The sequence below is a fragment of the Nyctibius grandis genome, chromosome 2, assembly GCF_013368605.1.
Source record: "Nyctibius grandis isolate bNycGra1 chromosome 2, bNycGra1.pri, whole genome shotgun sequence".
Taxonomy (NCBI): Eukaryota; Metazoa; Chordata; class Aves; order Nyctibiiformes; family Nyctibiidae; genus Nyctibius; species Nyctibius grandis.
The window spans coordinates 11,156,836-11,170,700 of record NC_090659.1 but is presented as its reverse complement, the minus strand read 5'-3'; the positions used below and the strand labels follow the sequence as shown (position 1 = coordinate 11,170,700).

Sequence of the window (13,865 nt, the reverse complement as noted above, 5' to 3'; positions counted from 1 at the left end):
CATATTTTGTGCAGTCAAAATAACCCAAGATTCCAGCATAAAAGGAGGTTTTTTGGCATTAAAATATATCTTTGGAGCTGTCCTCTAAGTAAAATCAAATATATTCAGGCCTTTTCCTTCTTGCATCTATTACTGTCTCTTGCAGGAGATTATTTTTTTTTCCTGTTACATTTTTGCTGTTTCTTTTCCTGATAAACAGGCCTTTTGCACTGTCTGAGGGAGAATGTGTTTTGTTGGCAAAACTCTTATAAAGAATGCATTCAAAATGCTATCAAAAACACAGAACAAGCTGATAATCTCTTGGACATAATATTGATTGCTTTCACTTGTAGCAGGCATAAGCTTTAAAATGTCAATATGACTGGTTTTGGTTGATGTTTCTTTATTCTACTACTGTTTTTTAGTAAAGCATATATTATGAGCTTGTCTTTCAAGTTTGTCTTTCAGGCATTACTGTTTTTCTGAACTAAATATATAAACACCCATTAAGCATGACCTATCAGAACTATTTGACTGAAAATGTTTCAAATGTACGACAGAATGGAATACATCACGTCATATTTTAAACTTCCCTTTGCATAGCAATAAAATGAGAACAGTAGGGGGGATGGAATAGTAGGTGGCAGCTCTGTAGTAAGGATGATGTCTGGTATGCATAGTGTTAAATGGCTGTTAGTCCTGTTATTGAAAATCTAGTCCTGGCTTTCTTTTTTAATCAAAGTATATTAAAGCTATGTCTTTAGAATGTTAAAGAAATCAAAACATGAGCCTTCAGAAAGGATATAAAAGGATTAGTAGCCTCAGAGATCAGCATAGGAAGAGCTTTTTTGTATGGAGAAAATCAGGTAGGAAAAAGCTGGAAAAGAGGTGAGGAGATGTAAATAAATGGTATGTCAAACAGCTGAATCACTGGTGGAAAGCGATGACAGGTGGAGATAAAGTCAGAAAGGAAGAGAGAGTATTGAGGAGGTTCTTGAAAGCAATTCTGAAATCTGTATTGTGAAATACCATATCACAGTATTAACATTTAAACTGATACAATATTGTTTTTTCTTTAAAATTGCTCAGTAGTTATAATAAAATCACTAGCCTTACTGTTAACCACCACGAACCCAAGAACATTTTGGTGACTTGAGAAATGAATGAAATGGGTATGAATTTAGTCTGTGCTGTCGCTTTTCTTGTGTGACAGACCATTGGCTTTGTAGCTGCTTCTATAAAGAGTAGGCTTAATAGATGAAAGCAACTTTTGGTCTTGATGTGAAGCTAATAAATTAAAACTGGAGGAGCGTGAAGTGCAATAAATGAAAAGTCTTTTCCTTGAAATTTGAAAGATGGTGGCCTAGGAGGACTAGAAGGTGAATGGCCAAATGCCTTTTTCTGTGAAGATATGTGTGTGTGTGTATATATATATATATATATATATATACACGTGCGTATACGTGCACAGGGCACATTACCCTTAGGGTAGGGATTGCATAGTGGCTTTGTGGAAGTGTAATGAAAAAGGATAGAATATTGACTCTTTGTTTTAGTTTACGTTTCTTCTTGCTACTATGTCTTGATAGCAAATGTTTCTTTGATTAATAAAAATTACTACATCTAATTAATTTTTTTAGTGTTATTTGGCTATAGGATCAACCAGACTAAATTGAAAATCATGCGTATTTTGTTTATATGCTATCAGTGTAGCTGTAACTGTATGGTACATTGAATCTCTGCTGAAACTTATGAGGAAGTCCGAGCATATTAGAGCAAATCCATGAGGCTTGTCGGTAATCGTGGGAAACAGTTTGACTTAATCAGAACACTGATAGTGCTGAACTGGTCAAAATGAATGAGTGACCATCGTCTTTTACACTTTCCAGAAGAGTGGTCTTGAAGGTGATTCTCTGGGAATGTCTCATTCAACACATCTGAATTGTATTACAACAGGTGAAGTGGAAGAGCAGAGTGTCTTCACACCCCTGAAGTACAATATGCAGTCCAGACTTTTTTTCTACTTTTGTCAACTTTGCTCACTTTTTACTTTCTTTCACTACTATGATTAGGAAGTATGTAAGTGCACAAATTCATAAGACAGGAAGGGGAGTATTAAGAGTAGGTGGCAGATATATTTCAATGCATGTGCTGCATCTGGACATCTAAATAACCGGAGCTTCCTCTTGCCTTTTTGTGGCAAAGTGTTTCCTCCAGCAGCTTCCTCTTGCTCGGCTCTGGTATGAGGCTGGGCTTCACATGTTCAGTGTCCTGACCTCTGTAGACATTAGCAATGACTGATGCAGAAATGATTCACATAAAGGTAGATATGAATGCAAGAGTGTTCATTACCTGTGAAGTGTCAGTTTATCACAAATCTATAAAGTCACCAATTATTATTATGAGAACTACAGCATTTCCCATTAGTCAACATTTAGCAGGTCAGCAATTATCAGTAGTTACCAGACTTTGGTATCTGAAAATGAAAGCTGTGTTTATTAGAGTGACAAAACATTGTCTTGCAGTATCTTGGACAATGCAAGTTGATAACTTTGATGTTCACTTTTAAATGAAGATGACTTTATTAATAAGTAAACATGCACCAGAATAGCATTAATGCTTAGGAAACAATATAATACAGGATTTTATAAACCATATTTAAATTTTCATTAACTGTAGACTGTAACATATTTTACCATAGGAATTTCAGATACATTCTTTATGAAATATAGGAAAATTCTGCATTTAAAAATACCTATAACATGGTCTTAGCAAAACTTTGTTGGCAACTGAACAGCATTAAGGCAGAATGATTTTTATTTATTTATTTCCACTTCCAGCTCCCCCCCCCAAGGCTATTATATTGAACTAATGTTGAAATCCAAAGACTAAGACTGTTCATACCTTCATCGCAGACTGAAAGCCATCCTCATCCATCTTTTTCTAGCTTAGATTCTCACACACAAAACTAACAATCACATACATATTGCTGGGGCGTGTGATGAGCAGTGTTTCAGATTACACTGAGGTTATGTTGAATGCTGTACTTATTTTCTGTGCTTTTTGTGCTTTGTCTGATAGCACGAAGACAGAATGTCATTATGTCTAATTCTTTTGTAATTTCACCTGTTGTTTCCTTATTAGTATTAATTAATACTTTTTGTATTATTACTAATATAGGAGTATCTCATGTTGTGGCAGATGCTAGAAATGCAATAGAATCACTGCTCTTTTTTTGCTTTTGTATGAGATAATCCTTTTTACTGCTGAACTGTGTTCAGTAATGAATTGTACTTGTGAATTAGTTTGTGGCAGAAATATTTGTAAAATATAAGATGAGGTTTTAAAGATATACCCAGATGGAAGTATAGAGAGGCAAGTTGAACAAAGATAGCTTATGTCTTGACTTTTGTTGGAGTAATCTCAGTAATTTTTTGTTTAATGCTGCAGTATGAACAAGGAAACATTAATATTAAAGGTAAGATACTATAATAGACTTGCATATTATCTTTTTTTCATGTATGTTTTAAGTTTTTTGTTTTTGAACAGTGGTTTTAATCATTCTGTAAGTAATAAACAAAAAGGTGAGCCTAAAACTTTCTCTGTGAATTAGTTGATGAGGCATATATGAAACTGATCGAGATGTGTAATAACCAGTTATGTGCAATAGCTGTGTGAACCTTAATGTACAGTAAGTATTAGAGTACTCTGAGTATGTATTCAAGTAAGTGTTAATGCTCTCCTTTTCATCGGTGCACCTTCATGGCAGCTTTCAGTTAGTCACGATATTGTAGGATTTTTTCCAAAGACGTGTTTTTGCCCAACAGCATGTAACAGCTAACTTGAAGTCATTGCAGTCCATCATAGTAATGACTACTTAGGGACTCTTAAACTCAGGGGTTATTCATATGCTCTATACATGCATGAGATAGTCCTGTACTGGAAATCCTTGAGGGAAGAATGGAGAAGGAAGCTGCATGGGTAGTCCAGGATACAACACTAGCTGCCTACTTCAGTGCAACCACTTATCATCTTGAGTAGGTCATGTTCCATCTCACCCTCCAGTAAAAGGAAAAGTATAATCTTCTGCCCAGTTAGCTCAGGGGGTTAATAATTTTTCAGTTCCTTCTAAATTAGGTTGTATTTGTAAGAGTATTGGGAGGTGGGGTGGGGGGGAGCCATAGTGGAAAAAATCAAAACTCAACTAGGAAAACACTATTTGGGGCTGTCATTTTCTGGCACGTAGACAGTGTCTGTGTCTGCCAGAAGAGAGGCAATGGAGTCAAGTTTTCTGTTTTGCTCATTCTTTCTAAATCGGAGTATTCTTCTGGAATAGCTGTAGGTGCTCAGTTTAGTTTTGAAGGAGAGAGTCTGCTGTGTTCTGTGATTGATTTCTTGTGTGTGTTTTTCTTCCTCCCTCTTAAGTGCACATTGAAGGAAATAACTTGCAGTACGAGATAGCTGAAGGTACACCCAGCCAGCACAAGAATGCCTGGTACGAGCCCCCCTCAGAACACAGCCTGAGCCTTTCTCCTTGCTGATTGGTATGGTCTCTGCTGCCCACAGCTCAACCCTTTTTGAGCACAAATTGCTTAATTAGGATAGAGTGAGGTAAACATTAGTTTTGAGATAAAAATCAGTACTGAAGAGGAAGAATTAGTCCTGTTACGACCTGAGGAGGAGTTCTGAATTGGGCTGTATAAGGTGGAATGTTTGATGTTTTATGGGAGAAAGCCCTTTTCAAAGGATTTCACATGGCCTATAATTCTCTGTAGAATGTACTACTTCCAGTTTTGAACACTATCAACAAACATTTGTGTGTAAGAAAACTAATACTTTGGAGTTGCATTTTTTGCTACTTTGTCACACTCTGCTAACCATTTATCAAAATTTAGTCATATCTTTTATTTTCTATGACTTAAGTCCCTCTAAAGTTCCAGAAACCTCAGCTTTGATGTTCTTACTGATACTGTTAGTAGGAGTTTCTTAACACTAGTGGGTTTGTTTGTTTCTTTTCAGAATAAGCAACGAAGTAAGCTGGTAGACTTGTGTGGAGAATATTATGTATGTCTTTAGTCAATATATGAAATTTGCTTTTTATTCCCACGTACTGTGAAATTTTTAATCTTTTACTTAAATTGTGATTTCAGTCTTTTTCAAAGTTGTGTATGGGGTCATGATCTAGAGATATTTTCTAACTGCAAATTCTATTGTTAGATTCTAAATGACTTTTTGTTAATAGAAGGGAGAATAAAATATATGTGCTTTAAGTATATCTGTGATTAGGTATAAATTGTTGGTGTTTTTTTTTATGTATGGCAGTACAGACTATGGATACCTTTGCTACATTAGTAATAGAATCTGGTAGCCACTGAAAGAGTCCATTTGTGCAGCAGTGATATAATACCTTATTGCTATGGCAAGCCTTAGTTTAATGACCTAAGTGTTAGTAAAACAGAAGCCCAAAAGTGGATAGACTCTGTAGAATGGATCCTTATTACTTTCCTCATAACTTGTGGAGTAAATGAGGCATTGACAATATTTTAAAATATGTAGTGCCTAGAATATAATTAAGATAGTGATGTTAAATTGCTTTTCTGTGACTCAGCAAAACTGCTGATCAGAAAATTAAGACAAATATATCACTAACCTGCAGAAGCTGATATACCCTGTATTTAAGAAACGCAGTCCAATTGTACTAGCGTGGCAGCTCCACTCTGAAGGCTTTTCAAGGTCCATCCTAGATAAGTTGATTTGTGCTTTCAATTAGGAGACCTGACTTCATTTTTATGAGAAGCAGTATGGAGGCATGAACTACCGTGATGTTTTTGTTGCAGAAAAACTGTTTATCAGGCTAATATAGTCTGATTAAATATGCAGTAATGAACTATATCTGAATGGTTGATGCTGAAGTTAGGAGTGCTGGACTTTGGTTTTCTGTTGGGTGACACTGTTCTTGCATTTACTCATCTCTACAATTTGTTAATAGTTCTAATGAGCATAACAAGTGCAAAAGAATTTTATCTTTTCCAGAAAAAGGGTATTGTAAAATCTGGCGAATGTTGTGATACTGTTGAATGTTTTTGTCAAGAGTTCAGTGGAGATTTGGGATGCTGTGACTTGTCTTAGTGAAATTGTACTACATGGTAAAGGCTGTACTGGAAGGTTGGCACTGGGACTTTCTCCAGGGTGGTGGACCCAGCACAGATTCCTTCCACATACCTTACTTTTATAGGCTCTCCCCTCTGCCAGCACCTCTCTTCCTTATTCCAGGACTTGAGTGACAGGGTAAGGCTTCATTGGAGAAGGTAGAGGACAATGTTTAGGCTCTGCTGCTTCCCTGCCCCAGGCAGTGGGAAAGCAACTCAGTGTGAAGGAAATACAGAAGAGCAGAAGTGTGTCGAAGTGGCTGCACAGAAAAGTGCAGGGCAAGGCACAAAGTTGCTAGTAGAGGGCAAAAAATTATTATTGTAGAAACTTCAGTATTATCGATACCTAGTAGTCCTGATAGTTGTGAAGGCTTAATGATGGCATGTTTGTCATCAGTATTGTAAAGTGAAAAATACTATTCTAGTGGGCAGCTGAGAGAAGGTGCTTTGGGTTGTATTACTTTCCAGGGATAGAGGGATTAATTTCTCTACTTAATCCTTAGTAATTAAAAAAATTTCAGTGGAAAAAGTATAATCAAATTCTTTCCAAGGTATGCTGCATTCAGACTGAGCCCCTGGAGCGCACTCAGGGTAAGCCAGGGTTCCAGACCCCTGGTTAGACACACTATATGCAAATGATGGAGCTGTTCAGCTCTCAGTAACCATGAAACCAGGCTTGTGATGCAGTGTTGGTAGGAATTTAGGGATACTTCAAATGGGTTAGAAAGTACATTTGTGGATAAAAGAAGATAGACACCAAAAAGCAAAGTGAAGAAAAGGATGAATGCAGAGAGAAGTAAAAGGGAAATGGACCTATAATGATTTCTCAGAGACACTGGTGTTTGCAATGCACTTTCAGGTGCATGTGTACCTATATTGTATTTGTGTGTGTGTGTATATGCAATCCACTGAAAATTTCTAAAGTGCTGTTGACATTTGAGATTTCCAAATAAAAATAGAGCTCATGAATGACTTCAGACACTTTGAACAGTTAAAGTTGCCAACTGTTGTACTAGAAATTTACGAAGGAAGGAATACTTTTCAGCTTTCAGTTGTGACTTTTTGTTTGTTTGTTTTGGGATTGTTTGGGTTTTTTTCCTTCTGTTTCCATACCTGGGCTGTTTGTGGAAAAGGGATACAAAACATATATATAAAACTACAAAGAACTATTAACTAATGGCTGGTAAGACACAGTGCTTTTGGATGTCCATTTATTGAGTCTGGCAGATGAAAGGATGTGAGAGCAGTAGCCATGAGTGGAATCCAGAAGAACACAGGTATCTAGAAGCAAATGTAAACAGAAAGATTTTTGGAACAAGGAAAAGATCTTGTCATGCATGTATGTGTAAGAGATCCTCCTTTAAGCCTAATCTGCATGTGGTATGGATCTTATAATGCCTTAGAGGTGTGTATCTGTAGTCCAACTCAGGTTTTTAGCTTTGAAAGTCTCTGATATGAGATAAAACAATATCAGATGTGTACAACTTTTCATATTTTCTTTTCTTTGAGAATTTTTGTGGCATTAAAGGAGTAACTTGTGAGAACTCTTTGTGAAGCCTAAAGTTAAAATAAATTGTTCTTTCCTTCTCTCCTTTTCTTTTTCTCTAGGATCCCGTCTCCGCCAGGAGGACTTTCCACCACGGATTGTTGAGCATCCTTCAGACGTGATAGTCTCTAAAGGAGAGCCAACAACTCTGAACTGTAAAGCTGAAGGACGGCCAACTCCTACTATTGAGTGGTACAAGGATGGAGAGCGAGTGGAAACAGACAAGGATGATCCACGCTCCCACCGCATGCTACTGCCCAGCGGATCTTTATTTTTCTTACGTATTGTGCATGGACGCAGGAGTAAACCTGATGAAGGAAGCTATGTTTGTGTAGCAAGGAACTATCTTGGAGAAGCTGTGAGTCGGAATGCATCTCTGGAAGTGGCATGTGAGTAGTTTTATATGATTATCACTGTGTAAAACTTTATAGTTGCTTTTATACTGTCAGCAGTCTGGGAGATAACAAATGTAGGTAAGTACAGCATTTTGTCATTAGCTATAGCTCTTAGTCAAGGCAATTCTACATGCGTTTATACAGTAGTAGTGACTGTATGGAATACATGGTTTATACTGAAACAAGGTTCTAGCCAGTGTATAATCATGATTGGCACAAACATGGACAAAGGCTAATCTTCCTCTAAAGAATAATCTAATTTTTAAATTATGACTATACTGAAACTAATGTGGAAAAATGCCTATCATTTAATAGAAAGTGCATTGTCTGTTTCTTTTTATCTAGTCATCTGTTACCTCAACAGAAGCAGACAGCTTCTTGGTGACTCATGTTCTGTACTGCTGGAAACCTCAATATATGCTCCTCTATCGTAAACTTTATATAGGCCTCATTCATTATGTGACTGGCAAGTGAAATTGTTTGCCATTTCTCATATCATCCAGAGCAGTCTTATGCTTTATCGATTCTCTTTGTCTTAACAGAGAAGTTGTCACAGCTTTTTCAGCGACCACCCAGCATGCATGATCTGCTTCCAGTAGAGTTAGCAGAGACATTCATTATATTCACATAGCAAACAAGCTCATCATACATAAAATACAATGCATTGTATGGGTTTTTTTTGCTGCTTAGTTATATGGGTTGAAAAAATACTATTTTTTTTATTCAGAATATCAACTAAGGGTAGCTGTGTATCTTCACATAAAGGTGTATTTTAGTAGATTTATGAATGCTTTTCTCTTGCTGGACTTCATTTTTTTCCCCGCAGTTCTTCATGTGGCAGTAATTTCACTAAACTGTGTTTGACAGAAGTAGGGCTTTAGCACAAACTTGTATTGCTTCGTCGATAAAGAATGGATTTAAGTACATATTAGAAGCTATGTTGGTTTAAAGTGGGGGGAAAAAAAGCACAGAAGAGAAATCTCTATTCCTGATGCAGTCTGCAGACTTTTATAGCTAATGTTATGTCATCTTGAGGTTTCAGTCTTCTCAGAAGTTGCAGAAAATGCCATTTTTGAAATATTTAGGTGGTGGTATAGGCCAAGTAGAACACACTTGTTCACTACCTTTCACTTGTCATAACCTAGATTCAGAACTGTTTCAAACAAAAAATGAAAACAGTTTTGGCATGCATTCAAGGCATGAGTAAATGTGTATCTTCCAATAAAGGCATCACAGAATGTTATTCAGTTTTAGTAGGTATTTAGTAATTGAGAAGAATACCAATTTAAGGAAGGCTGAAATCTGGGTGAGTATGACTCTCAATAAATTTACTGGATTATTTCTGTCTTTGCACATGTGGTTTTTAAACTGTCTGTTGAGAAATCCTATGAGAGAGGCATAAACACTTTTAAATCTTTATTGTAATCCGGTTGAGATTCAGATATCTCCTGTCGAAGTTCAGAAGATCATTCAAGTTATACATTGAGTCACCACACTAAAGTGACTGATTATTTTGAAATTTAAAGGTACTCTATATTTTATCAGTTTTCACTGATCCCTACTTCAGTGACTGCTGAGAGACTCTTGTTACGGTTTCCCCAGTCTCTGGAGTAACTGTTTTAACCACAGTAGCTGGTGGCAGGTCATGCATGAACTGTATGTGAGATAGTAGAAGACTTGAAAAATAATAAACCCATGTTTCATTGTCAGAGATATTTTAAAGCAGGATCATAAAAAGTGAAACCTGAGATCTGAAACCATAGCCGAAATTTTTACAATAGCATCATGCACCTGACGCTAGATTATTTTACTGTTTTTGTAGCTTTGAAATTTAACTGACTGAATTCCCCAATTAAATGGTTTAGCAGTCTAAAGCAGGCATTCCTGTTTCACTTCAACAATGATTTGTCTTTTCTTGAGCCATACTCTAGCTGTGACTACAAGAAGGTCTTCATGAAAGAAAAAAAATGTAAATAATATGTACATTGCTTGTTTACTTAATTTTATAGATTCTGCTGGTTTTATGTCCACTGGTTTTAAAAGCACGTGGCTATGCTCTGGAGTACGACAGCAAAACTACCCAGTTTCCCTTAGTTTTGAGACACTTTTTAATACGATTTTTTGGTTGTAAATAAAGTTTTCAAGTGACTGTCAGAGAACAGTTATTTTAAGGCTTTTAACTGTTTTTCTGATGTCAGCATCTCTGGCCTGAAGACGACGGGCAGGTCTGTAGGAGCACATTTGCCCGCCAGGGAAATGAGTTGTTGCTGACAGCCTGTTGTCAGCAGAGTCCTCATTCACCTGTCCCAACTGCTGCTGAAAACTGGTGGGTTGTCTGGATACTCCCCCTGAACACGGGAGTCGGGACAGCCGCATGTGATTGAGTCTTGCTTGTGCTATCTGTAATGGTGTTGAAAACTGCTCTTTCCCCACTAAGCCAAGCTGTTTTCATCGCTAGAAAAAGGACGGTTGTCCTTTGCTGACAGCAGGGTTTTGGATTATTATCTGACTGTAGGTGGCCTCAAATTGTGCCATTAGAGACAAACTGCTGCTTTTTACAAGTTTAAAATGCCTGAGTCTGCTGTTTTAGTGAAAGAATCAGTAATTGTTTTACTTATTAAATTGTCAGTCGACAATAATGTACACTTACAATTTTTGAATGATTTATGAAGAAATATTTATTGGTTTTATGTATCTGTTAAGTGTGTTCATGCTTATGCATTCAGATGATAAACAGTGTTAATTGTGATTCATTCTCTTCTATTTCCTTTTTTTTTATTTTTGTCCTCTCCATGGGCACCCGCCACAAAAGCAGTGGGATTGAGAATCTTCTGATGTATCTGTATTTATGTATAAAGACAGAAGAAAAACTCTTAAGTGAAATTCAGTTAGGGCATACAGTGATTCAGAGCATAGTGTGGCCCATCCTGAATGCAATCATTTTGCCCCTTGATTTTTTGGAGTGATTTTTTGCAAGTGTCTGAAGTCTCTAAGCTCTTTTTGATCAAGTAGCAGTTAACACCTTTCCGAAACATGACAATTTTAGGTACCAGCCCATCCAAAGCATTTAAGTATGCTTTTAAATCCATGCCTATTCAGAGCAGATGCATACAATCAAGGGCAGATATTTTTGTGCTGATATATGTCCTCAGAAAAATTTCTCTGTGCCAGTGTAACTGTGAAGAACTGTGATTTGGGAAATTACTTTAAAAAAAAACGTCATTAACGTACAGAATGTGCTTTTAGAATTTTTTTACCTTTAATTTAGAAAGCCTTTATTCCAGAAGACATTTAGGAAGAAATAGGAGTTTGTATTTGAAAGCAGAGTTTACAACTCATATGACTTATCCTATTTCATTCTTCTTTTAATGCATTAATCCATGGTGTGCTTTGTGCGGGTTACTTTTTTCAGTTGGAGCTTCCTCAGAAGGAAAAAATAATGCTAACAGCAAACCCATTCTTCCACTGTGTATGTGGCAAATTCTGATGTAGTATTTGTATGTTTTATGGTTAAATCATTAAAAATAGGTATTCTAGTCCTAAAACAACTACAAAGAATTGTATTCAAGAGAAAAAGGTCTTTCTTTTAATTTTGTGTTTTAGAATTTTTTAATTGAAATTGAACAAGGGTTGGCATTATTAGAAATATGTTGATGCTCAGATTTCCTTGGGAGGATTTTAGAAAGGGAAGTAGGCTTGGAATAGTTTGATCTTTTATGAAACTGCTTTCATATTTGAAAGCAGAAGTTTTAAAATAAAAGCAGAGTTTTTTACAATGTATCAGTTGACACAATTGAACCTATGAGGTAGAGTTTTCCAGTGGGAATATCAGGAGACACATTTGCAATAGGGACTGTAGCTAGGGTTTCAGTTGCAAGCACTGGGGCGCCCCACGTAAGCAAGAGAAAGAGCACGAGGGTCTTTGCACTGACTCAGGCTGCCTCTGATCCAGCCTGAGTCAGGAGCAGCCCCCAGAGATAGCAGCTGTAGCCCCAGGTGTTAAATATGTGACAGCAGCTTGATCTATCGACCACTGTAAGAGGGGGCTTTGGCCTAAATGAAAATTCATGAAAAATTGATGAAGTCCCCAGATTATTTTTTTCCCTTTTCCTTTTCCAGTGCTGTACCAATGCAGCGAGGGGAGATTAAATGAGGTGTTGAACGCTTTAGTGGCAAGGAGGTTGTGGTTCAAAGGTCAGGGGTCAAGGGAGGGAAAAAAGACCAATTTTCTACCTTACTTTTCTTTAAAAGAAAACATGAGGCTTTTCAGATTAGCTGGGATTTGCTGCCATTTTAATATAAGAATAAAGCTCAGGAGTCTTCACAAATAAGGTTCTTGTCTGCATGAGTTGGCAAAGGGTAGGAGTGTGTGTGTTGGTGCTAATAGAAAACGGTGGAAGACTGAGTCATAATTCAATTGGAGAACCAGAAATAGATTGAATTTTGTAATGGCAGTGTAAATTTGGGCTTCCATCTTTCTGAGCCTGTGCTTCAACTGAAGTCGTTTGGAGGAAGAAGAGGTCTTGCATTATTTATGTCTCAGATTGCTTGAATAGCAGGCTTTGGAACACTCTCCAAACATAATAATCCTTTTTATGTTAGATCCAAAACTGAATACTGTTTTTATCTGTAACAAGAGAGGTTATAGTAGTACACTGAGTTTAGTGTGAAGAGTCACAGGTGTATTCGAAAGCAAGCACAAGCCAGATCTTAAACACGGGAGACAGTAATTTTACAAATAAAACAGATATGTTTTAATATTCAGTGAATAAAGGATGAGAGGTATAAAATATATGCTATGCAATCATCTCTGTACCATAATGCTATAATGACCGTTTGCTGGAGCATGTGCAAAAGGCTGCAATATGTTCATAATAATGGAGTTAATAATTTTGTTTGCAATACTCGGGGTAAAGATCAACTGTAAAATAGGATAAAAAAAAGAGCACAATGTATGTGACTAAAATGGGTGGATGATTTTTTTCATCTAGTTTCTGTTCAACATATGACTTAAATATAAAAACTGTTATTAATTCTGTTACTGGTAATTTCGAAGTCTGATCTGGGGTTACTTTCACATGTGGAGAGTACATCCTGTTCATTTACTTGTACCCCTCTTGCCCTCATCCTTCTCAACAGAGTGTGAAAAGCTTCCTGTCTGAGCTGGCAGGTTTTTGCTCTCATTGAGATAGAAGTAATTATTGTAGAAATTGAAATGCTGGAGACTGCAGTCCTATGGATGAGCCATATCAGGACATTGAAAAGCATCATGCTTTTTCTTACTCAACGTTTATCTAAGAAGCAATATAACAAACCATGGTTATTATCACAGCACACTTAATGAAAATAAAATTTCCTTGTAGAAGAAAGTAAATAAAATTGTATCTCATTAGATAATCAGGGAAAAGAAAGATTTCATAAATTGAGGAGGAACACTTCAAACATTCTCTGTACTTCTGAAGCTTGCAATAAGCAGTTTTTGTTGATTAGGATGAAGTCATTGGGAATACCATTGTTAGAAGCCATGACATAATACAACATTTCTGTATAGGACGTAATTTAATTCTTACAGTCACTATTAGAAATTAAAGACGTTAATAAATACCAATGAGTGAAGCCATGTCAGATAAATCAAGAACTGACTGATGTCTCAATGCAAAGTTTTGTATTGAACCAAAATAGTTCTTATTATTGACTTTATTAGTTTAGCTTTTAGCTGAGTATGTGTTTCTACTGCTTCTGAATTAACCTGGGATAAGAAACCTTCATGTTTGAGAGGGTATGATTTTTTTTTTT

The 13,865-nt window shown here is 36.6% G+C and overlaps 1 protein-coding gene across 1 annotated transcript in view; it reads left to right on the top strand.

The window, feature by feature from the left end:
* Positions 1-7,380: 7,380 nt before the first annotated feature.
* Positions 7,381-13,865, top strand: part of ROBO2 (roundabout guidance receptor 2) — a 423,078-nt gene continuing 416,593 nt past the window's right edge. Inside the window, exons 1-2 of the mRNA XM_068421342.1 lie at positions 7,381-7,405; positions 7,737-8,063. Coding sequence (XP_068277443.1) covers positions 7,381-7,405; positions 7,737-8,063 — 352 coding nt within the window. The remainder of the gene's footprint in view (positions 7,406-7,736; positions 8,064-13,865) is intronic.